Genomic DNA, 27,525 nt, shown 5'->3' with positions numbered 1-27,525 from the left:
GTACAGACTATGCTCTAGAGGCACAAAAGTTTCAACATTACCAGAACAAGAATATAACATTTTAAAAAAATGGGATACATGGGATAAATGGGAAGTTTCTTGCCGTCAATAAAAATCACTTCTCACGTGGAGCAGCAATACAGACGAACAATGAATGAATTCCAAAAATCCTGTGTTTGAAAAATTATTTCGATTGAACATCAGCAATCTTAAAAATGTAATATTGTATTTTATTTTCACTACAAATTATAAAAAAACCTTAACATTTGTGGATTAAAGAAGTTATATACATAATAGTAGCGTATTGTGTTCATTCTGTTATAATGTACACTGTATGAGGTGTTTTTGTACAGGGATGTTGTTGATGTGTATCACTGTGTGATTGACGAGTGCAGTAATACACAGCTGTGTCTTCAGTCTGCATGTTCTGTCCTGTTAATGTTACTGTGTTGCTGGACGTGTCTCTGGTAACCTGAATCCTGCTTTTCAGTTTCTCACTGTAGTAACTTTTACCATCAAAACATATTGATCCGACCCACTCCAGAGTTTTTCCTGCAGGTTGTCGTATCCATTCTGTACAGTAGGTACTTGTTACTGAATATCCAGACACTTTACAGGTCAGAGACAGTGACTGACCAGGGGTTAATACTGTGGATCTGGTCTGGATCAACTCAACACAGTGAACACCTGTTAAAGAAAATATATTGTAATGTTGTAAAAGCAAAAAGTAACCAAAACTGTATTATATGTTAAATGTTGAAACACTTACAGTGTACGGCTGCCAGCAGCAGCAGCAGTAGTGATGTAGAGATCATGGTGTGTGTTGAAGCAGAATCAGTAAAAGCTCTTGGTCTGTGTTGCTTAAATATATAACAAGGAAGGACATTTGCATAGAGACACTCCTTATCTTAGGAGACATTTGATGCAATTCTACATATCAGTATTGGGATCATTTATTGACATGATTTTTCATGCACATTTCATGCACAGATTGGGTTCTATGTTTCGTAATAGGACATTTATGGAAGGAATCTGTGAAGAAGGAATATTCAGTTTTCAGACACAGAAAATTTTGTAGGACAGAGAATGTTGCACTTTTTTACTTTTGAAAAACAAAGCTGCTTAATATTTTCTAATTAGCTTTGAGATTGAGACAAACCTGAGGCCAAAGAGCAATTGTTTAGAGTTTTTATGATTGAAGTGATAACAGAAACTCACTTGTTCTGCAGATGCTCCACAATATTACATTGTAAATGGATAAAATGTATGAAGTGCTCATAAAAAGAAAAACATCAGCAAACTACAGTGAAATAAAGCACTTTTGGATGTGTTGTTACTGAAAAACATGAAGCTAAATTCATGGCGTTAACAGTTGGTCCACTTTACATCAAGCCACATCACATGACACAGTCACGTAATTACCTTTAACACCACATTTAACATTCCTTTAACTTTCATTTTAGCATCGTCCACAACCCAGGTGTTTAGAATACTGTTCCAGACACTCTTTCCTGCAGCCCTGAGTGCTGGCCCCTTTGACATTTTTTCAGCGCATGCAGTCATGTGTGGTTTGGATATGTGCAGTGTCTTCTGGGTCATGATCACTGACCGAGAGCAGTTATAGAAGGATGACCCGTTGGGCGGAAATCCTATTCAAACTCTTGAAGGCGGTGGTACGGATGAGTAGCATGTTGTTTAAAATGGCCTGCTTTTTTATAAGGACCCCAAAGTAGCCTGTGGTCTACATCCCATGAAGCAGCTTAAGCTATTCGTCCCGGCAGTTTTTCGAACCCACTGTGCCTAAATACTACCATGATTATCCTACAGCTAGCCATCTTGCTGTGACAAAGACTCTGGCCAGGCTGAGACAAAGGTTCTTTTGGCCAAAAATGGCAGCAGATGCAAAGAGTTATGTAATTTCATGCCCTGTGTGCCAGTTAACTAAACTGAGCCAAAGAAAATCAGCAGGCCTAATGGTTCTGATCAACCCACTGAAGCCCTGGGAATACACAATTTTGTTGGTCCGCTTCCTCGTACTCAGAATGGAAATGAATATTTGATTGTTTTCGTTCTTTGATTGCTTTATGACTAACATGTGATCGCTGCCCTTGGTACTGAACACCGGTTGACAACGGTGCACCACCCACAAACTAACGCGACTGAGAGAGATAACCGCACATTGAAGAACGCCATTCGTGCATCCACGATGCGATCCAACCTGAACAGCTGGGATGTGTTGCTTTATATTAAGGAGTTTCATTATGGTAAAACTTATTAAAGAAAAATGCCAACACAGAACAAACAAGCAAAAACAGAAGAATCATGCTTGCTGGTTTAAACTAAATGTTCTCAACAAAACACTTTAAAACTAAGAAAATAAAGAAATACAAATTAACTGGCCAAGAAGTGTTTTGTTGAGAACCTTTAGTTTAAAGCTGAATTATATTCACACATTTTATGTAGACTTTTGTGTAAAATTTAATAAATTAACAGTTTTCTGTACAGGATGTTTTTGTACAGGGATGTTGGTGATGTGTATCACTGTGGGGGTAACGAGCGCAGTAATACACAGCTGTGTCTTCAGTCTGCATGTTCTGTCCTCTCAGAGTCACTGTGCTGCTGGAGCCGTCTTTAGAAATACTGAACTTGCTTTTCAGAGACTCTTTATGATAATTTGTACCACCACCCCAAATGTGGTTTATCCATTCCAGAGTTTTCCCTGCAGGTTGTCGAACCGAAGCTGTGGCGTAGCTGTTATCAGTAACAGAGTAACCAGATACTTTACAGCTGAGGGTTAAAGAATCTCCTGGCTTTAACATCACTGAGGAGACCTGAGTGAGTTCTACTGCACATTCCACATCTGAAACAAATAACAAGAGATGTCACAATTTCAGTCACAAATGTATGTAGAGTAGAAAAGAACTGCAATCATTTTCTTGCAGCTCTGAGTTCATCACTGAAGGGAAACTCACAGGATAAAGCTGCCAGCAGCAGCAACAATGAAATGAACATAGCTGAACTGAAAGCAGTGCTGAATTCTCCAGAGTCTGACTGACTGAGTCTGAGGTTTCTCTATATGTAGCTGTAAGGGAGGATTTTGCATACAAATTTGCATATTGTTATACTGATCCATTCAAAACAGCCTGCTGGACTTCTACAGGTTTTAATAATCACAATAAAAATATTATTTGACTGAATATATACTGTAAGTTACACTTATTGTACTACACATGTACAAGAGCTTATAGAAGTAGTTTCTTCATACTTTTTTCTTCTATGAATTAATTACATGATGATGACAGGGAGTAGTAATTCTGTACTTTTTGATGGTGTTTTATATGAATTCAAAACTGAAAAGCAGAAATCATGTAATAATGTGTATCTACACAGTACAACAGCGCCTCCTATCATTCAATAGAATGTTAACATACTGTATGCGCTTAGATATAGTTCACAGATTGTATCTACAGTAGGTTTTTTTTTTTTACTGTAAAATTAAAAAGCCAAACAGAGTTTTAAAACACAATGAGCAATGTTCACTCAGAACTTTATGACTGCTACAATGTTGCTATTTTTGCTACAATGTTGCTATTTCTGCTATTTCTGCTATTACTGATGAACAGTTTTCTGTACAGAATGTTTTTGTACAGGGATGTTGGTGATGTGTATCTCTGTGGGTCACGAGCACAGTAATACACAGCTGTGTCTTCAGTCTGCATGTTCTGTCCTCGAATTGTTATTGTGTTAGTAGACGTGTCTCTGGAGAAACTGAACTTATTTTTCAGTTTGTCACTGTAACCTGTGCTCCCATCATAACCCATGTACCCAATCCACTCCAGAGTTTTCCTGCAGGTTGTCGGATCCAATGTGTATTATAGCTTGTAACTGAATATGAAACCTTGCAGTTGATGGAGAGACTCTGGCCTGGCTGGACTGTCATGGAAGCAGGCTGAGTCAGTTCCTCACCATGCACATCTGTGGAGGAAAACACATGGTGATATCTCACACAATATACACTGCACATTTATTGTTTTTGTAGTAAATGAATGAATTGGATAAAACACTCACAGGAAGCAGCTGCCAGCAGGAGCAGTAGAGATGTAGAGAACATGGTGTGTGGTGTTTGTACTGGGGTCTTCTCTGTTCTCCAAAGTTTAACAGAGTTTAATCATCACATCACTTAAATAGAGTGATGTCCAGCCCTGATGCTCAGATTTGCTTATGTGCTGATGATGGGAGGAGAACGTATTTAAAACATATTTAAATCATGAGGACAAGATACATCTTATGGACGATTGAATCTAAGAAAGAAATTAGATTTTGATATAGGTGCATGCTGCTTTTCCTGCAAACATTCAAACACCTCCACATTTACTAATTACAAAAACTACTACCATTTACTTGCTAATTCATTAAACACTGTGGATAGGTGTGTAATTTCTTTGTTTAAAGCTATGCTGTAAATAAATATTCGGAGACTAAGAGGGATCTCAGGAGGAAATCAGTCCTCTCAATTCTTTTCATCTCTGTCATTTAAACCTCAACATTTTGGGTAAGACACAGTGTCAGTAGGCAAAATATTTATGCATTTGTTTTCTTCTAACTCAGTTTTGTGCACAAGTATTTGCTCTGGTACATGTTGTGTCCTCTGTTTCATAGCAGGTTTTCTTTTTTATTTCCTTTTCCTTCAATAAAACTTTCTATATTCATGATAAAAACCTGTTTAGAAAGTCTTAATTAATGTTCTGGAACAGCAGTTCAGAAAATCTGGCTATAAGGTTTATATCTGCATGGTTCTCCTCACAAACAGATTAGAAATTTGTGCAATTGTTGGTATGGTGAGGTTTCTATGAGATGATGTTTATTTAGTCTTCGTGGAGGTAACATTGTAATTAAATTCATAAAAAGTCTTCAGAATGGAAGTCTTTCTGGTTTCACAGTAACACAAGCTGCGAGAGAGGCTGGTGAGGGATCAGCTGTTGATACTGCTATAACAGCTGTGATAAAAGGATGCTTTATAAAATAGTAGAAAATGTTTTAAATTAATAAATAAATCCATTATTCCAAAAATGGAGTAATAGAAGTGAAACACTGTTACAGGACGGTTCATTGTGGATTCAGTTGCATAGTAAAAAAATAACTGTATTAACTGGGTTTATATAAAATTTATCTAAAGGTTTGGGGAAGGATTTGAGTGAAGGTTGTGCACTTTCAAATGTGTCTAATTTAATTTTGTTTTAGTTTCTTTCTCTTTTCTTGTCCATTCTCCTCTCAACTATTTTTCAGTTTTTCTACTTAGTAACATGACTAAGCAGAACAATACAGTTAAGCATATATGAATAAACAATCTAAATAAAAAGAATATAAGCTTAATTCAATGACAGTAGAATATTAAACAGCATAAACAAATGTAATAAAGCAGAAAAGTTACACGTTAAATTTGCAGGAAGACAAATAGGCCACAAAATTCAATTCAATTCAATTAATTTTTATTTGTGTAGCGCATTTAACAATGAACATTGTTTTAAAGCATCTTTACACAGATAATTTGGTGATAAAGAATGAATAAGATGTTCTTTATAAGTGTAAGTTTGTCCCTGTGTAATGATTGTTCACGCACGAAGGTTGAGACAGGAAGTCCAAATATGAACTCACAGGAAGGGGTGGAGAACCGAGGTTAGAAGTTAATGGAAATTGGAAAAAAAAGAAGAAGAAGAAAAGAAGTAGAAGGTGATTACAAAAACACAAGGGAATTTGCTAAGGTGAAGAAATTAGAAAAAATGTGACACCAGGGTATAAATATGAGTGTGAGTAAAAATTGTGTGTACTTGATAAGTTTGATGTGGTTGAATGAGCACATTGGAACGTGATGGCAATAAAGAAGTTTTGCTTTTACTCATTTAAGACTAAATGTCTTTCATTAGAGGACTATTTTATTTTATTTTATTATTATTGTGTTATATTGGGAACCAACTGCAACAAAGAATCCACCCATGATGTGTCCACTCAGAGAGGGGTTTTGAGTTCCAACACTGTTCATGTGCAGATACACCTGCATCTTACTGTCTCTGGACAGAACACAAACTGCTGCTGTGTTTCTGAGCTGAATGTTTTAGCATGAATGGTTGAAATGCAGGTTTTTGTTTGCATGACACGCCCACTAGAGATGTAAAAACATTGCCAGAGGAATAACCATGAAGAGAAAACACTTACTGTAAGACTCCAGCTGTGTTTCATGCTGTCAAGTCCATAACTGCTCTTTACTCATTAGATATCATGTCCTTTTAGTCCATCACTGTGTATCAATAACACCCATAATGACAAGCTTTCTGATCACTGATAATCACTAAACAACACAAACGGTGTTTTAGTGAAATCTGACAGAAGCAGAGCAGCTCATTGAGAGATTCTGTGAGGAAGATTCAGAGTTAGAGCTTCATTCATTGATTCATTTTCATTTCCAGTCTTGGTGTATGTAGTGTATGTATTTACTAATCACATACTCTGAAAATGTGACTATAAGAGCCGGTCTTGGTGTTTGATGCCTCACATAAACACATCATAGAAATGATTCTGGATAGAAATTGGACCATAATATGTTCTATTTTAACATCTTTCAGCCAACCAAACATTGAGAAGAATAGAAGACAAAAATGCATCAGGGTTCACAACTGAAGTTTTTGTACATGTTTGCCATCTGTTTGTGTCACTGTGTCTTCGGGCACAGTAATACACAGCTGTGTCTTCTACAATCAGCCCAGACAGCTTGAGGTATGACATGCTTTTACTGTTATCTTCGTTATTTCAATTCGTCCCTCAAGACTTTTACTGTAGAATGTCTCTCCATTATCAGTTCTGATGTGCCCAATCCACTGTAAGGGTTTTCCACCAGGCTGTCGTATCCAGCTCATGCTATAATCTCCAAAATTATATCCCTCAGCCTTACAAGAAAGACTGAGTGTTCCACCAGGATTACTCAGTACTGCATGACTGGGAATAGACTCCAAACTCTGCCCTTTTACACCTAGAGTAGCAGAGAGATGATATGAACAACAAAATTTAATTAGCATTGAATCTCTAAAACACACGCACAAAAAAATCAGCAGAAAACTCACTGTGGACACAGAAGCTGGTCAGTAGCAGGAATAAGGAGAGTGAGATCTTCATGGTGATTGTTGATAAAACTCGACTGCTCCACTCAGCTCAGCTGCATATATATATACTGCATGGACACACATTTGCATCATGATGTCATCCTCATGAATAGAAAGTGAACAAGTGATTTTGTCAGGAATAAAGGCATTATGAGGTACAGCACATGTACAAGAGTTTATAGAAATGGCTTCTAAACTTTACCTTTTTTACTATTAATAAATTCAATGAGAATGACAGGGAGCAGTAATGCTGTAGTTGCTGATGGTGTTTTATATGACTTCAAAACTGAGAAGAAAATAGTAAATAATGGTGTGAAATAACTGTACAACAGCACCTCCTATCGTCCCATAGTGTGTTAACATGTGGAACAAATTTAAATTAAGGAGAATGTTAGGAGCTAGCTCTTGTTAGTTTCTCTTCTTGCAGATGTGTATTTTAGATCGAGCTGAGTGTGTGGAGCTTCTAACACTGATACGAACGTCCACTTTAAACAGCTATGATACAACAACCTGCAAAAAAAGCTTTGAAATGTGACTTTTTAATTAAACACAAGTCTCTTTATGAAATAGTTAAAACAAAATATTAGATAAAAGAACATGTTATTGTTAGTGATGTGATTATAATAGTGTGTATAATGTTCAGTGATGTTAAAGATGCAGCATTATGCTTTAACTTCTACATTACAAACTATGTGGTATTATTCTTTTATTCAGTGAGACTTCAATAAGGAGAGAGAGGTGTTGTGTCTTGAAATTATTCTGTTATATTGTACATTGTATGAGGTGTTTTTGTACAGGGATGTTGTTGATGTGTATCACTGTGGTTGACGAGCGCAGTAATACACAGCTGTGTCTTCAGTCTGCATGTTCTGTCCTGTTAATGTTACTGTGCTGCTGGACGTGTCTCTGGTAACCTGAAACCTGCTTTTTAGTTTCTCACTGTAGGCAGTGCCACCGCTACCACATATGTGTCCGATCCATTCCAGAGTTTTTCCTGCAGGTTGTCGTATCCCTCCTGTACAGTAGCTGGTATCAGTTAGTGAATATCCAGACACTTTACAGGTCAGAGTCAGTGACTGTCCAGGGGTTAATATTGTGGATCTGGTTTGGATCAGCTCAACACAGTGACCACCTGTTAAAGAAAAGTTAATGTAGTAAATGCAAAAGCTATAAGTAAATAAAACTGTATTATATGTTAAATGTAGAAACACTTACAGTGTACGGCTGCCAGCAGCAGCAGCAGTAGTGATGTAGAGATCATGGTGTGTGTTGAAGCAGAATCAGTAAAAGCTCTTGGTTTGTGTTGCTTAAATATATAACAAGGAAGGACATTTGCATCGAGACACTCCTTATCTTAGGGGACATTTGATTTGTCAATGAGAAAACATCTCCATGTTTCTAATTTGTCTAATAGGGCATTGTACATATACAGTAATTTGATAAAGTGTATACTGCACATGTATTTTAATAAATATTTTAATGTTGTTTGATGTTTTAACAAATTAGAAGATTAAGAAGGGGAGGTTATAGACTGTCGGGTGTTTTCAGATGAATAAGGAAACACAATAGATTATAACCCCAATAAATAAGGGAAAAAACACACAACAGGAGGTGCTGTTCCTGGAAAATATGCAGAGTTACAGCTTTTTTTAATGATTCATTCATTGTGTTTGTAGTGTATGTATTCAGTAATCATGTACTCTGTGGAAATGTGACTATAATATTGTTGTGTTATTAGGCATCTGAATGAAATCAATAAACATTAGTTTGGAACAGCAGGTGACAAATTATATCCACACTGTGTGGATCTCTGTGGGTTTGTTGAATTTTGTTTAGCGCTGCAGCTGTTTTTATCAGTGTGTTTTTTCGAGACTTCAGGCTACTCATGTTCAGATACACCTGCTTCTTGCTGTTGTATCTGGAGATGGTAAATCTTCCCTGAACAGTAAGAGTAAAGTTTATTACCTCCATTTGAAGCAGAAATGTGTGAGATCCACTCAAGACCTTCTTCATGAGCCTGTCTAATTCATGATAAGTCTGCATCATCCTCATCACTAATCTCAGAGTAGGTACAGGTAAGTTGAGATCCTCCAGGTTTAATGACCACCGGTTCAGGCTCGGTTAGTGTCTGACATTCACAACCTGTCAAATACATTTCTTCATTTTATACTTTTACATAATGACACAATTTATATGAATGATACCTGCACAAAGAAGCTGTTACTCCCGGGTTATGGTCAATAATGTCCAAAGAAAACAGGAATTAATGTGTGACTGCATGGCTCTTTCTGGAGTTTAAACTAAGTGTAAATAATGCACCTGGATTTTGTGCTCATATAAAGGGAAAGTTTTATTTGCATGTCCAGGCCCAAGAGGAGTTACAGATTATTAGAAACACTCTGATATATTAAGGTAAAACATCAGTTTATTTGTACATTGGAGGACAAATGTAGCTCACTTGATATACGTAATGCAGAACTATAGTTAGATTACAGTGCTTTCTGCTCAGGTGCTTCATTAACACTGTGGCCCATAATAATCTCGATAAAAGTCAAAGCAGAATCAGCTAAAAGAACAAAATATTTTAGTAAAACTGCATACCTGTAAACAATACTACAAAACCACCCATACATTGACAAAACCACCCATACATTGTCCTCTGTCCTCAGACTCTTGGCCTCTAAGTACTGTGTGCTTGCTGAGACGTCTTCTGTCATGGTGAAATGGTTTTTGAAAGACTTTGCATATGTTACATCATTTTTCCCTGCGTCCATCATACCAATCCATTCCAGAGCTTTCCCTGGTTTCTGTCGTATCCACTGCATGTAAGAGCTTGTCATTGAAAATCCACTTATTTTACAGGAGATCTTCACAGATTCTCCAGGTTTCTTTACCACAGCAGGAGACTGGTCCAGTCTGATCTCAGCACTGCAAAAACCTGCCAGATAAAACATTCATAAAATAATCATCAATGCATTAAATCCTACACTCAGTGAGAAACACAAAGAAATCTCAGATACCTTGTGCTAACACGAGTATAAAAATGCATTGCTGAATGTCGTTCAGCCCCATAATCAACTCTGTGATGGTTGAAAGCTCTGGATTTCAGTTGGGTGATATGAGCTGTAACTGAGCAACGAGCTGATTATTTATGCAGAGCAGATAACAGGAAGGATTTGCATAGACGTTCGTTTACCCAATAGCGTCAGGTCTAGAATATGAACATCCTTGGGCTGATTTTGGATGAGCCAAGAATGAGAGACATGTCACAGTTTGCACATTCAGCTCAGTGGCTTTTAATAATAATTGGTGTTCATGCAAGTGACTTTCAAAGCTTTTGTAATTTAGTTTTTTTTTTTATTATTGATTATTAATGAACATATTTTATATAATGAATAAATAACCTCAATGTTCTTTGCCTTATAAATGTTCTCTCTCTCTCTCTGTTTTAACACTTTTTTTTTATTTTACATGTGACTATTTAATGTAAATGTGTACATTTAATTAGATGTTTTTTGGCACCATGTGTGTTTTGGAGCTTCTATTCACTTTCCACAGCTCCGGTTAAAAAATCTGCAGGAAAGCTTAGGAATGTAGCTTTTTAATTGAACACAAGCCTCTTTGTGATACATTTTTTGTGAAAATGAAAGTGTCAATGAGATACTGTGAGAATTATAAATGAGTGTCAAAAGTATTATCTATTTTTGTGGATATTGGAATCACGATAATGGAAAAATATGAAGAAAATCTGAATGTAAATTATACCACAATGCTACTGAATTATCCATTCTGTTAAGAAAAAAGGTGTTATTTATTTTCTACTGCAGTAAGACTGACACTTACCGAACGGTACATCACAGGTTTATTTTAAATCATCTTATTGTAATTATTTATCATTTCAATGAAACAATTTCCTCCTGACTTGCATGGTGGATGTTTAACATAAGCAAATTTTTCTGTATAGTTTTTGTAAGTTTGTATAGTTACTAATATGCTGAAATCTGAAAGTTTAGAAACACCATTTAGTCTTGTTATATTACAGATGTTCTTCTAACCAGATGGTTAGAGATGGTACAAAGTTCATTTTTAGTCTCAATATTTCTTTAGCTGTAATACACTGATGAAAATATAACCTATGTGTGAAAACAGATGACTAGGTATTTGTATTGACAGCTAAAGAAACGCATCAGTGTGTTCCATGATGTGAGCGCAGTAATACACTGCAGTGTCTTCTGTCCTCACGCTGTTCATCTGCAGAAACACCTGCATCTTACTGTTGTCTCTGGAGATGGTGAAGCGGCCGTTAACTGCGCTGGAGTAATACTTGCTAGCACTATTATGTGTGATAGTTGCAACCCATTCTAGCCCTTTTCCTGGTGCTTGTCTGATCCAAGCCATCCAAGAGCTACCAAAGTTAATTTCAGAAGCTGTGCAGGTCAGTGTATGAGACTGATCAGGGTCGATGATCACTGAATCAGACTCGATCAGTGTCTGACTGCAGGAATCTGAAATATAACAATACATATATTAAAGTAGGAAAAATCATGAAAACATTTCACTATATAAAATAAATAATACTACTAACATTGAATGAACATTGCTATGGTAAAGTAACTCAAAACTCTGCCTGGTCCCATCTCAAAAAATGTAAACAATTCCTGTTGCTGGAAATGAACACAAACTGCTGCTGTGCTGTCGAGCTGAATGTTTCAGCATAAATGGTTCAAAGACAGGATTTGGTTTGCATGGCACGCCCACTAGAGCTGTAAAATATTCAGAGAAGAATAACCATGAAGAGAAAATACTTAAGGTATAACTCCAGTTTGTTTTATGCTCAAGTCCATAACTGCTGTTCACTCATTAGATATCATGTCTATATATTCCATCACTGTGTATCACAACCAGGATGATGGTGTGTTTTCTTTGTGATTGCTTATATTGATATAGAAAAGAAGGTGTTAAAATAAATGCTGCTTCCATATTTGCCACTCTCAAAGGGTGAAATATTGCAGTTTTTCAGAACAGCATGGTGCTCAAATCTTTTTATTGGTGCAATTAAACCTGAGCTCAACATTTAACATTAGAATCAAACTGTACAATAGAAAAATACCTCAAAAAATTTTCATTCTGCTATCGGCTGTTATCCCTCTAGAAGCTTTTTCATTTGATTTAATCAAGTTCTAGATCAGGTTTTCCCATATGCTATTTTGTGCAACATTGTCTAAGAATTTGGAAGAATTCACAACAAGGTGATATCTATTACCATATTTCTGGGCCAGAATTCCAGCAACCATACACCCACATTTGTGCACAAAGTCATAAAAGGCTTAGTGTAATTCAGGAGACCTAAAGCTGGAGCAGACTCTACAGCTTTCTTGAGGGCAATGACAATTTCCGTCATTCCATGAGTCCTCACAATTAGAGCTTTGTGATTAATAGCACTACACAAAACATGTTTTAGATTTAACTAAAAACTAAAAACTGCATGTTTTGATTTTAATCAATACAAATGAATTTATTATTTTGATTGCAGATTCCAAAAGGACTGTTTATATGTATTGATTCAAATATTCTTTCATATGTGCATTAAATCAATTCTGAACAAAATGTCTGAGCAAAAGCAGTGTTTGTCATAAAATGTAAGACGTTAATTCAATTTTTTGTAACCGATTGAGGAAAATATATAGAAATAAGACAGAAGCATTTACATGGTTAATTTCTTGCACTACACAACACTTGAAGTCCATGCATTTTATCCAGATTTTTCTGTAAAATTTTTCTTTTAAAACATAATGAGCATGTGCACTCAGAACTTTCATGAAGCACCATGACACAAAACACACCAAACTAATAAAATGTTTTTCCTGCAGGAGGTTTATGTACAGGGATGTTGGTTATGTGTCTCACTGTAGTTGTTGATTGCAGTAATACACAGCTGTGTTTTCAGTCTGCATGTTCTGTCCTTGGATAGTTATTGTGTTTGTAGACGTGTCTGAGTGTGTGGAGCTTCTATCACTGATACAACAACCTGCAAAAAAGCTTTGAAATGTGGCTTTTTATTTGAACACAAGTCTCTTCATGAAATATTTAAAACAAAATATTAGATAAAAGAACAAGTTATTGTTAGTGATGTGATTATAATAGTGTGTATAATGTTTAGTGATGTTAAAGATGCAGCATTATGCTTTAACTTCTACACTACAAACTATGTGGTATTATTCTTTTATTCAGTGAGACTTCAAAAAGGAGAGAGAGGTGTTGTGTTTTGAAATTATTCTGTTATAACGTACACTGTATGAAGTGTTTTTGTACAGGGATGTTGTTGATGTGTATCACTGTGTGTCACGAGCGCAGTAATACACAGCTGTGTCTTCAGTCTGCATGTTCTGTCCTGTTAATGTTACTGTGCTGCTGGACGTGTCTCTGGTAACCTGAAACCTACTTTTCAGTTTCTCACTGTAGTAAGTGTTACCGCTACCACATATGTATCCGATCCATTCCAGAGTTTTTCCTGCAGGTTGTCGTATCCCACCTGTACAGTAGCTGCTATCAGTTACTGAATATCCAGACACTTTACAGGTCAGAGTCAGTGACTGACCAGGGGTTAATACTGTGGATCTGGTCTGGATCAGCTCAACACAGAGACCACCTGTTAAAGAAAAGTAATTTTCATGTTATAAAAGCAAAAAACTATATATAATCAAAACTGTATTATATGTTAAATGTAGAAACACTTACAGTGTACGGCTGCCAGCAGCAGCAGCAGTAGTGATGTAGAGATCATGGTGTGTGTTGAAGCAGAATCAGTAAAAGCTCTTGGTCTGTGTTGCTTAAATATATAACAGGGAAGTACATTTGCATAGAGACACTACTTATCTTAGGGGACATTTGATTTGTCAATGAGAAAACATCTCCATGCTTCTAATGTCTAATATGGCATTGTACATATACAGTAATTTGATAGTGTATATTGCACATGTATTTTAATAAATATTTTCATGATAATGATCATGATTTCATGATGGATGATGTTTTAGCAAATTAGAAGATTAAGACAGGTGTAGACGGGGAGGTGTTTTCAGATAAATAAGGAAAACAGTAGATTTTACCCCCAAGAAATAAGGGAAAAAACACAACAGGAGGTGCTGTTCCAGGAAAATATGCAGAGTTACAGCTTAATTTAATGATTCATTCATGGTGTTTGTAGTGTATGTATTCAGAAATCATGTACTCTGTGGAAATGTGACTAAAAGAGAAACTTTTTTTGTTAAATCTAGAAACAGCAGCAGCAGTAGGGATGTAGAGATCATGGTGTTGCTTAAATATAAGTAAGGACATCTGCATAGAGACACTCCTTATCTTAGGGAACATTAGATGTAATTCTGCATATTAGTATCGGTATCCATCATTAAGGATATATGGCATATTTATGGAAAGAGTTTCCAGTTTTCATCAGTTCCCAGACACAGAAAATTCTGTAGGACAGAAGACTTTGCACTTTCTGATTTCTTAGCAACACAAGCTTCTTTAAATAATTTAAATTTACTTCGAGATTGAAACAAACCAGAGACTCGAGAGGAAACAACTGTTTATAGCTTCTATTACAGAAGTGTTAACAGGATATAACTTGTTCTGCAGATGTTTCAACTGCAAATGGAGAAAATGTATTAAGTGCTCATAAAAAATAAAAAAAAACATGAAATTGCTGTGAAATAAAGATTTTTGGGATGGGATGTTACTGAAAAACATGAGTGAATTCAGGTTCAGGGTGTTAACAGTTGCATGATACAATCAGTTGATTTCCTTTACCAACACACACCAAGTGTATTCTTTATTTAGAATTATTTCATAATCAATAGAAATCTTTATCTAAATCATTCTTTATCTGTCATGAGGAACTAAATAAGGAAATATTGTCGATTACAGATCACTAATCTAAAACAGAAGATGGGCTACAGATTTTTTTTTAACCAAATGAAATTAATGTTTTGTACAGGATGTTTTGTACAGGAATGTTAGTGATGTGTATCACTGTGGCTTCTCGTGCGCAGTAATACACAGCTGTGTCTTCTGCTGTCACACCAGAGAGTTTCAGATACACCATGCTGTTGGAATTATCTCTGGTGACTTCTATTCTCCCTTGAAATAATTTACTATAAACAGTGCCACTGGCATCAGTATAGATATACCCCATCCACACCAGTGGTTTGTTCTCCTGCTGTCTGATCCAGTGCATGTTATAGCTTCCAAAAGTAAACCCAGATCCTCTGCAGGAGAGACTCAGTGTTTCTCCAGGTTTCTTTAGCACTGTGGTTTGTAATGACTCGAGACTTTCACATTTCACACCTGCTGAAGGAAGTAAAATATTAAATGAATCAGTTTTAATTCAGATACATACAGATAAAGAATTGAATCCCAGGTTTGAGTTGAGAACTCACTGATGAAGCTGATCAGTAGCAGGAATAAGGAGAGTGAGATCTTCATGGTGAGTGTTGATGAGACTCGACTGCTCCACTCAGTTCAGCTGCACATTAATACTACATAAACACACATTTGCATCATGATGTCATTCTCATGAAGAAAAAAGTGATCAAGTGATTTTGTCAGGCATTTTTTTAAAGGCATTATGAGGTACAGCACATGTACAGGAGTTTATAGAAATGGCCTCTTCACTTTACTTTGTTCTTCTATTAATTTCATGATGATGAATGGGAGAAGTAATGCTGTACTTTCTGATGGTGTTTATTATTTCAAAACTGAAAAGCAGAAATTATATAATGTTATGTAGCAACACAGTACAATAATAATGCGTTCACCTGTGGATTAAATTGTAGAATTTAGGTGAAGAAATAATCTGATATGAACTGAAATGTCCATGATGCTCCTGCACTACAGAATTATTTTTATATTTAAATGAAGGAGCATGTTGGGAGTTAGCACTTGTGCAGGACTGGTAGTGTATGTGCTTGGAACATGACACAACAAACTAATAAAATGTTGTATCTCTGCCTTTGCTCATAAACATATTTTTTCTGTACAGGATGTTTTTGTACAGGAATGTTAGTGATGTGTATCACTGTGGCTTCTCGAGCGCAGTAATACACAGCTGTGTCTTCAGTCTGCATGTTCTGTCCTCGAATTGTTATTGTGTTAGTAGACGTGTCTCTGGAGAAACTAAACTTATTTTTCAGTTTATCACTGTAACCTGTGCTCCCAGCATTATTGATGTATCCAATCCACTCCAGAGTTTTTCCTGCAGGTTGTCGAATCCAATGTGTAGTATAGCTCGTAACTGAATATGAAACCTTGCAGTTGATGGAGAGACTCTGGCCTGGCTGGACTGTCATGGAAGCAGGCTGAGTCAGTTCCTCACCATGCACATCTGTGGAGGAAAACACATGGTGAAATCTCACACAATATACACTGCACATTTATTGTTCTTGTAGTAAATGAATGATTTGGATAAAACACTCACAGGAAGCAGCTGCCAGCAGGAGCAGTAGAGATGTAGAGAACATGGTGTATGTTGTTTGCACTGGGGTCTTCTCTGTTCTCCAAAGTTTAGCAGAATTTAAACATCAAGTCACATAAATAGACTGAAGTACAGCCCTGATGCTTGGATTTGCTTATCTGCAGTTGATGGGAGGAGAAAGTATTTAAATCGTATTTAAATAATGAGGAGGAGATTCATCTTATGGAGGATCAAATTGTATTTCATGACAGAAACCTTCTTACCATTTTTTCTTATTTATACATCAATAACTGTCTGTATTATCCTTTCTGATTGGTCAGATTGGTTGGCCAATCGGAAATTGGTTGATTTAATTGTCTATAACAGCAGCTTTAGCAGTAGTTCTGGCTATAAGGTCTTGGTGTATGTAGTGTATGTATCCAAAAATTATGTACTCTGTGGAAATGTAACTATAAGAGTCTCAGTGTTTGACACAAGAGCCCCGTATTGTTCTCAGTGTTAGTGTTTTCAAAGGATATGTAGAGTGTCTCTCCAGTATCAGTTCTTATGCTCCCAATCCACTTTAAGGGTTTTCCACAAGGCTGGCATATCCAGTTCATTCTATAATTTTCAAAATTATATCCCACAGCCTTACAAGAAAGAATGGTGGTTCCACCAGGATTACTCAGTACATCATGACTAGGAATAGACTCCAAAAATATGAACCACATATATTATCATTGATTCTGTAAAATCACTGTCACTGTGGACACAGAAGCTGCATAGACACACATTTGCATCATGATGTCATCCTTGTGAAGAGAAAAGTGTACAAGTGATGCTCGTGCACTGCAGAATGATCATTATATTTAAATGAAAGAGCATGATAGAAGTTAGCACTTGTGCAGGACTGGTAGTGTATGTGCTTGGGTATAGTAAAGACCAGTGTTGTGCTCGTTACTAAAAAATAGTACTAGTTACAGTTACTCGTTACTTCATTAAAAAAGTAACTCAGTTACTTTGTTGATTACTTTCACCAAAAAGTAATGCGTTACTATTAAAAGTAACTTTTTAGTTACTTTTTTAAAGAACCTTCTTTAATGTTCCTATTAATGCCCTTTTAAGCGTTATGGTTTATACAAACACAAAACTGACTTAAACACAAAGTAATCTTTAAACACTATTTTATTTAAGTCAGACCAGCACAAACTGAATAATATATTCACAATCAAAAACTAAAGTGGCTTCTGCTGTTGTGTAGAGCTCTTAAAAATGTTCTTTCACAGTTGAAGTATGAAAACTATCCACAATGTAGAACAGAACACTGGGTTAGCTTCTAGCTTCTAGCTTTGTTGAGGCATGGAGTTTCTGAAGGAGCTTCGGCAGATTGGAGTTGCAGTAGATACGAGCTTCGAACCAGGAAGACACAACTTACATTTGACAGTTTTTGTCTTTATACTCAACTAAAGTGAAATAATGAGCATATTTCCACTTTGAGAAACTCGTCTTGCTCTCGCCTCGACTCGCCATTACTGCCGCACAGACCTGAATAAACGGAGACACGGCCACAGTGCGTCTTCTTCGTGTTTACAGTGGTTCATCCACCAATCCTACAATGCGACGCTGCTGTAAGCAGGTTAGGCTGTAGTCTACACTTCAGCCGAAATAAATTCAATTAAAAAAGTAACGGGTAACGCACCATACGGTAACAGTAACGGAGTTACTTTATTTTTGAACAGTATTCGTTACTGTCAAAAGTAATGTTAATGCCCAAAACTGGTAAAGACATTTTATCACAACACACACCAAAATGATCAAATATTGTATTTCTGCTTCTGCTAGTAAACAGTTTTCTGTACAGGATATTTTTGTACAGGGATTCTGGTAATGTGTCTCTCTGTGGGTTTCTAGCGCAGTAATACACAGCTGTGTCTTCAATCTGCATGCTCTGCCCTTTAAGAGTCACTGTGCTGCTGGAACCATCTTTAGAAATACTGAACTTGCTTTTTAGAGATTCTTTCTGACCAATTGTTCCACCACCCCATATGTCGTTTATCCATTCCAGAGTTTTTCCTGCAGGGTGTCGAATCCAAGCTGTGGCGTGGTTGTTATCAGTAACAGAGTAACCAGATACTTTACAGCTGAGGGTTAAAGAATCTCCTGGCTTTAACATCACTGAGGAGACCTGAGTGAGTTCTACTGCACATTCCACATCTGAAACAAATAACAAGAGATGTCACAATTTCAGTCACATATGTATATAAAGTAGAATAGAACTGCAATCATTTACTAGCAGCTCTGAGTTCATCACTGAAGGGAAACTCACAGGATGAAGCTGCCAGCAGCAGCAACAATGAAAGGAACATTGTTAAACTGAAAGCAGTGCTGAATTCTGAGTCTGACTGACTGAGTCTGAGGTTTCTCTATATGTAGCTGTTAGGGGGATTTTTCATACACATTTGCATATGTTAATTGGTGGTTAACTTGGTTTGTATTTATTAAAACTGAATATATAATTTACTCATGGAAACTGCACTTCGAAATCTTCACACACCTCTCTCACATTGTTAAAATCTCTAATGAACTTGCTTATGTGAGCATAAATTATAGTAAATATTTTATTTATAGACCCAGATATGTGAGTTTTATGACTTTGTTTCCTTCATATATAGTTATAAAAGTCTTAAGTAATCTCACACCATCACTTATATCCAGACAACGTACACATTAATCCACATACAGTAAAAGTGGGCAAGTGGTAACATTCAAACACATTCTTGATAAAAAAAAAAATGAGGAGAAAAGTGATTAAGTGATTTTCAAAAGAATACAGGCATTAGGAGGTACAGCACATGAACAAGCGTTTCTAGAAATGGCTCCACAATATTTTGTTCTTCAAGAACAAAAGGAATTCCCTGAAGACGACAGGGATGAGTAATGCTGTAGTTGCTTATGGTTTTTTTTGTGACCTAAAAACTGAAAATCAGAATTTATGTACAGTATGTGTGCAGAGAAGTGAAACAGCGCCTCCTGTTGTCTCATATTGTGTTTACATGTGGATTAAGATGAAAACAGTTCTTAGTTCAAATAGATTAGATTAATTCAATTTTAAAGCAAAAAGCAAGTACAAATAATTGTTGCCTCGTCATCATGTTGTAAAGTATTTAGTGAGGAAAGAGTGCAAAAGAATATAAAAAAACGCAATTACACATTGTGTCTAGAGGTGTGACCTACATGCTAAAATCTGTGTATATCCAGGAAAAAAAAGACAATAAAAAGCAAGTAAAATGATCTTTTATCTTTACATCTTACTCTTTTATCATACGTTTATCTTTATTATCCTTATTTTCTTTTTTGGAATGTATTGTATTGAATCTGATCATATAATGTATGTGTGCAATCAGATACAGGCTGCTTAAAAGTCCATGATGTTGCTGCACTGCAGAATTATTATTGTATTTAAATTAAGGAGCAGTTTAGGAGCTGGCACTTGTGCAGGACTGGTACTGTATATGATTGGGTAGAGTTTACACATTATAATCTAGATTTTTAACTTTAACTTAGATTTAACTTTAGAGCTTATTTTTCAGTTTGTCACTGTAATATAGGCTCCCAGCAATACTGATATATCCAATCCACTCCAGAGTTTTTCCTGCAAGTTGTCGGATCCAAACTGTATAATAGCTTGTAACTGAATATGAAACCTTGCAGTTGATGGAGAGACTCTGGCCTGGCTGGACTGTCATGGAAGCAGGCTGAGTCAGTTCCTCACCATGCACATCTGTGGAGGAAAACACATGGTAAAATCTCACACAATATATACTGCACATTTATTGTTTTTGTAGTAAATGAATGAATTGAATAAAACACTCACAGGAAGCAGCTGCCAGCAGGAGCAGTAGAGATGTAGAGAACATGGTGTGTGGTGTTTGTACTGGGGTCTTCTCTGTTCTCCAACATTTAACAGAGTTTAAACATCAAGTCACATAAATAGAGTGATGTCCAGCCCTGATGCTCGGATTTGCTTATCTGCTGATGATGGGTGGATAATGTATTTAAAACGTATTGAAATCATGAGGATTAGATTAATTTAAAATTAAATAACCAGAGTTTATAAACATTATGAGCACTGTTCACTCAAGACTTACTCCACTGTTTATGAACACCACACTGATAAAATGCAACATTTTTCTTTCCTGTTGAACAGTTTTCTGTACAGGATGTATTTGTACAGGAATGCTAGTGAAGTGTCTCACTGTGGGGGTCACGAGCGCAGTAATACACAGCTGTGTCTTCAGCCTGCATGTTCTTCCCCTGTAAGGTCACACTGTTACTGGAAGTGTCTTGAGAGATGAAAAACTTGTCTTTAAGTGAATCATTCAGTCCAATATGCCCATTATAATAAATGATGTTGATCCATTCCAGAGCTTTTCCTCCAGGTTGTCGAATCCAAGCTGTTCCCAGGTGGCTGCTGCTATCAGTGATAGAAGCTCCAGACACTCTACAGGTGATGGATAAAGTCTCTCCTGGCTTTAGAAGCACTGAGTCTGGCTGGATGAGCTCAGTAGCACAGAACACATCTGTGGAAAGAGAAACAGAAAAGGTTCACATGTTGAACTGAAAGGATCAGATGAACTAATAAAGCTGAAATCCAAACACTCACAGGGTGCAAGAGCCAGCAGCAGCAGTGGAACTGAAGACAACATGTTTGTGTTGAAGGAGGAGTAATGAGAAGATCTTCACACTGTTAATATTATGTAAGGAGATGGGGATTTGCATAAATAATTCACAGAATCTGTGTTCAGTGCAGAGAAACGTTACAGTTACATCCCATATTTATATAGTGTGTGTGATGATAGATAGATAGATTACACAGCTGTGTATTAATTCTGCATGTTCTGTCCATTTTTATTGTTACTGTGCTGCTGGACGTGTCTCTGTCACTGCTTTTCAGTTTTTCGCTGTAGTAAGTGTTACCACATATGTGTCCGATCCACTCCAGAGTTTTTCCTGCAGGTTGTTCTATCCCACCTGTACAGTGGCTGTTATCAGTTAGTGAATATCCAGACACTTATTTAATGGATTTGTCCATATGAAAAAAACTTTATTTCCCTAATGTGATTAATCTGGCATTGTACATATACAGTAATCTGATATATTGCACATGTATATTATTAAATATTTCCATGATTCTTGTTTGATGTTATATTTTAATAAAAAGGAAACGCTCTAGATTTATAATTCCATTAAATGATGTATATAAAAACTGTATATAAAAACAGTTATTCCAGTAAATATAAAAAAAAATCCAGTTTATATATCACATGTAATTAGTTTGCAATTTTAATAAATTTTAAGCTGTGCAGGTCAGTTCATAAGACAGATCAGGTTTGATCACTGAATCAGAAAAAACTTTGCCTAATCCCATTTAAAAATCAAATGAAAACAATTCCTGTTGGTGGAAATGAACACAATCTGCTGCTGTGTTGTCGAGCTGAATAGAGCAGCATGAATGGTTCAAAGGCAGGATTTGTTTTGCATGACACGCCAACTAGAGATTCAGAGGAGTTGCCATGAAGATAAAACACTAACTTTAAGACTCCAGCTGAGTTTCATGCTGTCAAGTCCATAACTACACTTTACTCATTAGATATCATGTCCTTTTTGTCCATCATTGTGTATCACTGTAACACTCAGATTTACATGAAGTTTTTTATCAATGATAATCACTGAAAAACACAAGTGTGTCTCGGTTAAATCACCAGACTGTAGCAGAGGAGCTCAGGGACTTCAGTGAAGAAGGTACAGAGTTACAGGTACAATTGGCCTGATGGTGAGAAACTGCAACGCAAAACCTATTAATCTTTTAAGAGTAGCTGTAAAAAACGATAGCAGAATGTGCACATTAGTATAATCCTGTTATTAGTAGATGGCACTTTTGTTGGAGGTTCAAATAGAAAATATGAATGATTATCTTTTGACCAATCAGATTTTAGAACCACACTGATGTATAGCCTCTGTTGAGCTTGTTGAGGATCAAATCTTTTCCAAAAACTCTTTACCAACTTGTTTTGCATTCATACATCAATTACAGAGGAAACTGTACAAGAAACTTAGAACAAAGATTAGATATAAAATATTTGAGGTAAATTTAGTATCAGGGTTGATTTGTATGACAGAGTTTAGTTTTTCATAAAGGTGCAGTAAAAGTAAAGGCACATTGCATTTCCTGCCAAAGTAAAAACATGTCCACATTTACTAAATCTAAGAACTAATAGTATTTACATACTAATTCATCAACCAGTGCCTTCTTTAGCCTTCACCACCAGCCAGAGATTCTCTTACAAATAAATGTGTCTGTTATTAAAGGAGGAAGAGAAAATAAACCCCCTTTTGTTTATAATAAATGCCTCTGTGGTTCTGTTTCCTGCTGAGGGAATATTTACAGCTCATGAGGAAGTGCTTGTGTAAGTTTTTGTACAGCTCTGCAGTCTGTTGTATCAGTGTGTGTGTCTCACACAGTAATAAACAGCCGTGTCTTCAGCTTTAAGACTCTTCACTTCTAGATACACCATGTTTTTATTGGTGTCTTTGGTGATGGAGAACTGGCCCTGTAGAGACTGAGCGAATGTTGTGCTAGTGTCATTGTCAATGCGTCCAATCCACTCCAGTCCTTTTCCTGGTTTCTGACGGATCCAGTGCAAAAAGCTTAGTGACATTCCAGAGACAGTACAGGACACAGTGACTGACTCTCCAGGTTCCTTCGTCACAGAAGCAGAGGAGGTCAGGGACTGTCCATAAGAATCTAAAAGAGAAGAATAGAACTAGGTCATGTTATGGTGTAATGTTTATAAGGTCAAAATGTAAATTTTTTTTACATGAAATATTCAGAAACATACATGAAATGAGTCCAAATAAAATCCAATGTCTTAAAATCATTCTTCTCTGAGTTGTGCTTCACCCAAAATTAAAGTGGATGGGAGTGATATCTATCACAGAGCTCACTGGATACTAGAAGAGCCAAAAACATGCTGTTTATAGTCGACTCTATTTGAATAGGGAGTGTCCATGACCACTATAGATGTATTAAATCCACCTCCACAGGCTGCTCAGTGTAGAGATGATTATAATGACTATTCGTGTTTGTATTCGTGTTTGTATTCGTGTTTGTATTCGTGTTTGTATTCGTGTTTGTATTCGTGTTTGTATTCGTGTTTGTATTCGTGTTTGTATTCGTGTTTGTATTCGTGTTTGTATTCGTGTTTGTATTCGTGTTTGTATTCGTGTTTGTATTCGTGTTTGTATTCGTGTTTGTATTCGTGTTTGTATTCGTGTTTGTATTCGTGTTTGTATTCGTGTTTGTATTCGTGTTTGTATTCGTGTTTGTATTCGTGTTTGTATTCGTGTTTGTATTCGTGTTTGTATTCGTGTTTGTATTCGTGTTTGTATTCGTGTTTGTATTCGTGTTTGTATTCGTGTTTGTATTCGTGTTTGTATTCGTGTTTGTATTCGTGTTTGTATTCGTGTTTGTATTCGTGTTTGTATTCGTGTTTGTATTCGTGTTTGTATTCGTGTTTGTATTCGTGTTTGTATTCGTGTTTGTATTCGTGTTTGTATTCGTGTTTGTATTCGTGTTTGTATTCGTGTTTGTATTCGTGTTTGTATTCGTGTTTGTATTCGTGTTTGTATTCGTGTTTGTATTCGTGTTTGTATTCGTGTTTGTATTCGTGTTTGTATTCGTGTTTGTATTCGTGTTTGTATTCGTGTTTGTATTCGTGTTTGTATTCGTGTTTGTATTCGTGTTTGTATTCGTGTTTGTATTCGTGTTTGTATTCGTGTTTGTATTCGTGTTTGTATTCGTGTTTGTATTCGTGTTTGTATTCGTGTTTGTATTCGTGTTTGTATTCGTGTTTGTATTCGTGTTTGTATTCGTGTTTGTATTCGTGTTTGTATTCGTGTTTGTATTCGTGTTTGTATTCGTGTTTGTATTCGTGTTTGTATTCGTGTTTGTATTCGTGTTTGTATTCGTGTTTGTATTCGTGTTTGTATTCGTGTTTGTATTCGTGTTTGTATTCGTGTTTGTATTCGTGTTTGTATTCGTGTTTGTATTCGTGTTTGTATTCGTGTTTGTATTCGTGTTTGTATTCGTGTTTGTATTCGTGTTTGTATTCGTGTTTGTATTCGTGTTTGTATTCGTGTTTGTATTCGTGTTTGTATTCGTGTTTGTATTCGTGTTTGTATTCGTGTTTGTATTCGTGTTTGTATTCGTGTTTGTATTCGTGTTTGTATTCGTGTTTGTATTCGTGTTTGTATTCGTGTTTGTATTCGTGTTTGTATTCGTGTTTGTATTCGTGTTTGTATTCGTGTTTGTATTCGTGTTTGTATTCGTGTTTGTATTCGTGTTTGTATTCGTGTTTGTATTCGTGTTTGTATTCGTGTTTGTATTCGTGTTTGTATTCGTGTTTGTATTCGTGTTTGTATTCGTGTTTGTATTCGTGTTTGTATTCGTGTTTGTATTCGTGTTTGTATTCGTGTTTGTATTCGTGTTTGTATTCGTGTTTGTATTCGTGTTTGTATTCGTGTTTGTATTCGTGTTTGTATTCGTGTTTGTATTCGTGTTTGTATTCGTGTTTGTATTCGTGTTTGTATTCGTGTTTGTATTCGTGTTTGTATTCGTGTTTGTATTCGTGTTTGTATTCGTGTTTGTATTCGTGTTTGTATTCGTGTTTGTATTCGTGTTTGTATTCGTGTTTGTATTCGTGTTTGTATTCGTGTTTGTATTCGTGTTTGTATTCGTGTTTGTATTCGTGTTTATATTCGTTTGTTTGTGTTTTTCTCTTTTAATAATCCTAAATTGTTTGTCTTCCTGACTTGTGCCTGTAGTCAGTTAAACTCGACTACCACTATATCTTCTCTCACTTTATCTTATTTGTGTATCCGAAATCTGTTCGTGATTATGAGCACTATGCCGGCTGTGTGTCTAACTTTGAGCACAGGTGAGGACTCGTTCGATTTGCAAACGGTGGCGTTGGAGATGGAGGTTTTGGAGAAACAGATTCGCGAGCTGCATGAAAAGCATGCCCGGCTGCGAGAGCGGAAAGCGGCGCTGGAAACATCCCGGGCGGACGCGCACTCGTCCCAGGTAAATTCGGGTTGAACCTAACGCTCCCAGCACCTCAACTCCGCGTGTTTCTCTGCCCAGACCCAGCGCACCTACAACTCCGGCAAAGGTGCAACATGGACCCTGGATGCGGCAGCAGCGGAAGAGACAAGCAAAGCCCCGGTCGAGGACGTCTCCCCCGCCACCACTACAGGCCTTCGAGATCTCGACCGAGAACCGCTTCGCCCCTCTCCGCGAGACGGAACGCGACACTGTGATTCTCGGAGATTCCATCGTCCGGCATGTCCGCGCTACCGGAGCTAAAGGTAAGGTGCACACTCGCTGTTTTCCTGGTGCTCGTGTTCTTGATGTCGCTGCGCAGGTACCCGCGGTACTGAAGGAGAACTTCGGAGCGGTTGTTCTTCATGCCGGAACGAACGACACCAGGCTGAGACAAACGGAGGTATTAAAGAGGGATTTCAGGATCCTGGTGGAGACGGTACGCAGCACATCACCCACAACGAGGATCATAGTGTCAGGACCTCTTCCCACTTACCAGCGAGGGGCTGAGAAGTTTAGTAGACTTTTAGCTCTAAATGAATGGTTACAGTCATGGTGTCGAGAACATAAACTTCTCTTTGTTAATAACTGGAACTGTTTCTGGGAGCGTCCTAGGTTCTTCCGCCCTGATGGCCTGCACCCCAGCAGAGTTGGAGCAGCAGTGCTATCAGATAACATCTCTAGGATACTTCACACCATCTGACTGGTAAGACATCAGGAAATCTTCGACAATGAGAACACGCATACAACAGACCAAATAGTTACAAGTTCACACACAGCCCAGTTTATAGAAACCGTATCTATCCTCGTGTAGCAAAACCAAGAAGTAAATACACAAGATCCAGAAACAATCTCATTGAAGTTAAAACTGAAAAATGCCAGATAAACAAACACCAAAAAGTTTTAAAGTTTGGTCTTTTAAACATTAGATCACTTGCACCCAAAGCACTGATTATAAATGAGATGATCACAGAGAATAACTGATGCACTCTGTCTCACTGAGACCTGGATTAAACCAGGTGATTATATGGGTCTAAGCAGTCGACACCGTCAGGATATGTTTATAAGCATGAGCCCCGTCAGACTGGTCGTGGGGGGGGTGTAGGAACCATTTATACTGCTTCTCTTAATGTTAGTCAGATGTTAGGATTCAGCTTTAAATCATTTGAAGTGCTCGTTCTTAAAGTTGTACTTTCGGACATACATAGTAAACTCGCTCTGGTCACCGTGTACAGACCCCAGGACCCTACGCTGATTTTCTTCAAGAGTTTGCTTGTTTTCTATCAGATCTCTTGATCAATTTTGATAAAGTGCTGCTTGTAGGAGACTTTAATATTCATGTAGATGATGTAAACGATGCTCTAGGATTATCATTTGTTGACTTATTAAACTCTTTTGGGGTTAAACAAAACGTCACCAGACCAACTCATCGCTTTAACCACACTAGACTTAATAATATCACACGGAGCAGACGTCACTGATATAGATATTTTACCTCAGAGTGATGACATCACAGACCATTACCTCATACTGTACACACTACCGGTAGAGCAGATTAGCCGTGTTGCACCACGTTATCGACCTGGTAGGACTATTGTTCCAACCACTAAGGACAGATTCGTAAATAACCTGCCTGATTTATCTCAATTTCTCACTAAACCCATAACTACTATTAATCTTGATGAGATAACTAAGAACATAGACCTTATCCTCACTAGCACATTAGACACCGTTGCCCTATCCGGTTAAAAGGTTAGAGA

The 27,525-nt window shown here is 36.9% G+C and overlaps 2 pseudogenes and 5 gene segments (V, D, J or C); all 7 read right to left on the bottom strand.

Annotated features, from left to right (window-relative positions):
- Window positions 1-2,412: 2,412 nt before the first annotated feature.
- Window positions 2,413-3,030, bottom strand: LOC124396456. The segment is given in 2 exon segments: window positions 2,413-2,860; window positions 2,973-3,030. Coding segments are annotated over 2 exon segments (414 nt in total).
- Window positions 3,031-3,557: 527 nt separating this feature from the next.
- On the bottom strand, window positions 3,558-4,187 carry LOC124396586 (annotated as a pseudogene).
- A 1,897-nt stretch (window positions 4,188-6,084) lies between these two features.
- Window positions 6,085-7,286, bottom strand: LOC124396444 (annotated as a pseudogene).
- Window positions 7,287-7,552: 266 nt separating this feature from the next.
- LOC124396585 lies at window positions 7,553-9,287 on the bottom strand. The segment is given in 4 exon segments: window positions 7,553-7,623; window positions 7,984-8,286; window positions 8,370-8,460; window positions 9,120-9,287. Coding segments are annotated over 4 exon segments (552 nt in total).
- A 27-nt stretch (window positions 9,288-9,314) lies between these two features.
- LOC124396440 lies at window positions 9,315-10,424 on the bottom strand. The segment is given in 2 exon segments: window positions 9,315-10,092; window positions 10,175-10,424. Coding segments are annotated over 2 exon segments (501 nt in total).
- A 653-nt stretch (window positions 10,425-11,077) lies between these two features.
- On the bottom strand, window positions 11,078-12,113 carry LOC124396458. The segment is given in 2 exon segments: window positions 11,078-11,659; window positions 11,740-12,113. Coding segments are annotated over 2 exon segments (384 nt in total).
- A 1,367-nt stretch (window positions 12,114-13,480) lies between these two features.
- The window catches only part of LOC124396439, a 33,335-nt gene continuing 19,290 nt past the window's right edge, over window positions 13,481-27,525 (bottom strand). Inside the window, 3 exon segments of the V gene segment in view lie at window positions 13,481-13,803; window positions 13,893-13,983; window positions 15,355-15,500. Of these exon segments, the coding sequence occupies window positions 13,487-13,803; window positions 13,893-13,983; window positions 15,355-15,500 (554 nt within the window).

This window comes from Silurus meridionalis, chromosome 14, assembly GCF_014805685.1.
Source record: "Silurus meridionalis isolate SWU-2019-XX chromosome 14, ASM1480568v1, whole genome shotgun sequence".
Lineage (NCBI taxonomy): Eukaryota > Metazoa > Chordata > Actinopteri > Siluriformes > Siluridae > Silurus > Silurus meridionalis.
This window is presented reverse-complemented; position numbering and strand designations above follow the sequence as displayed.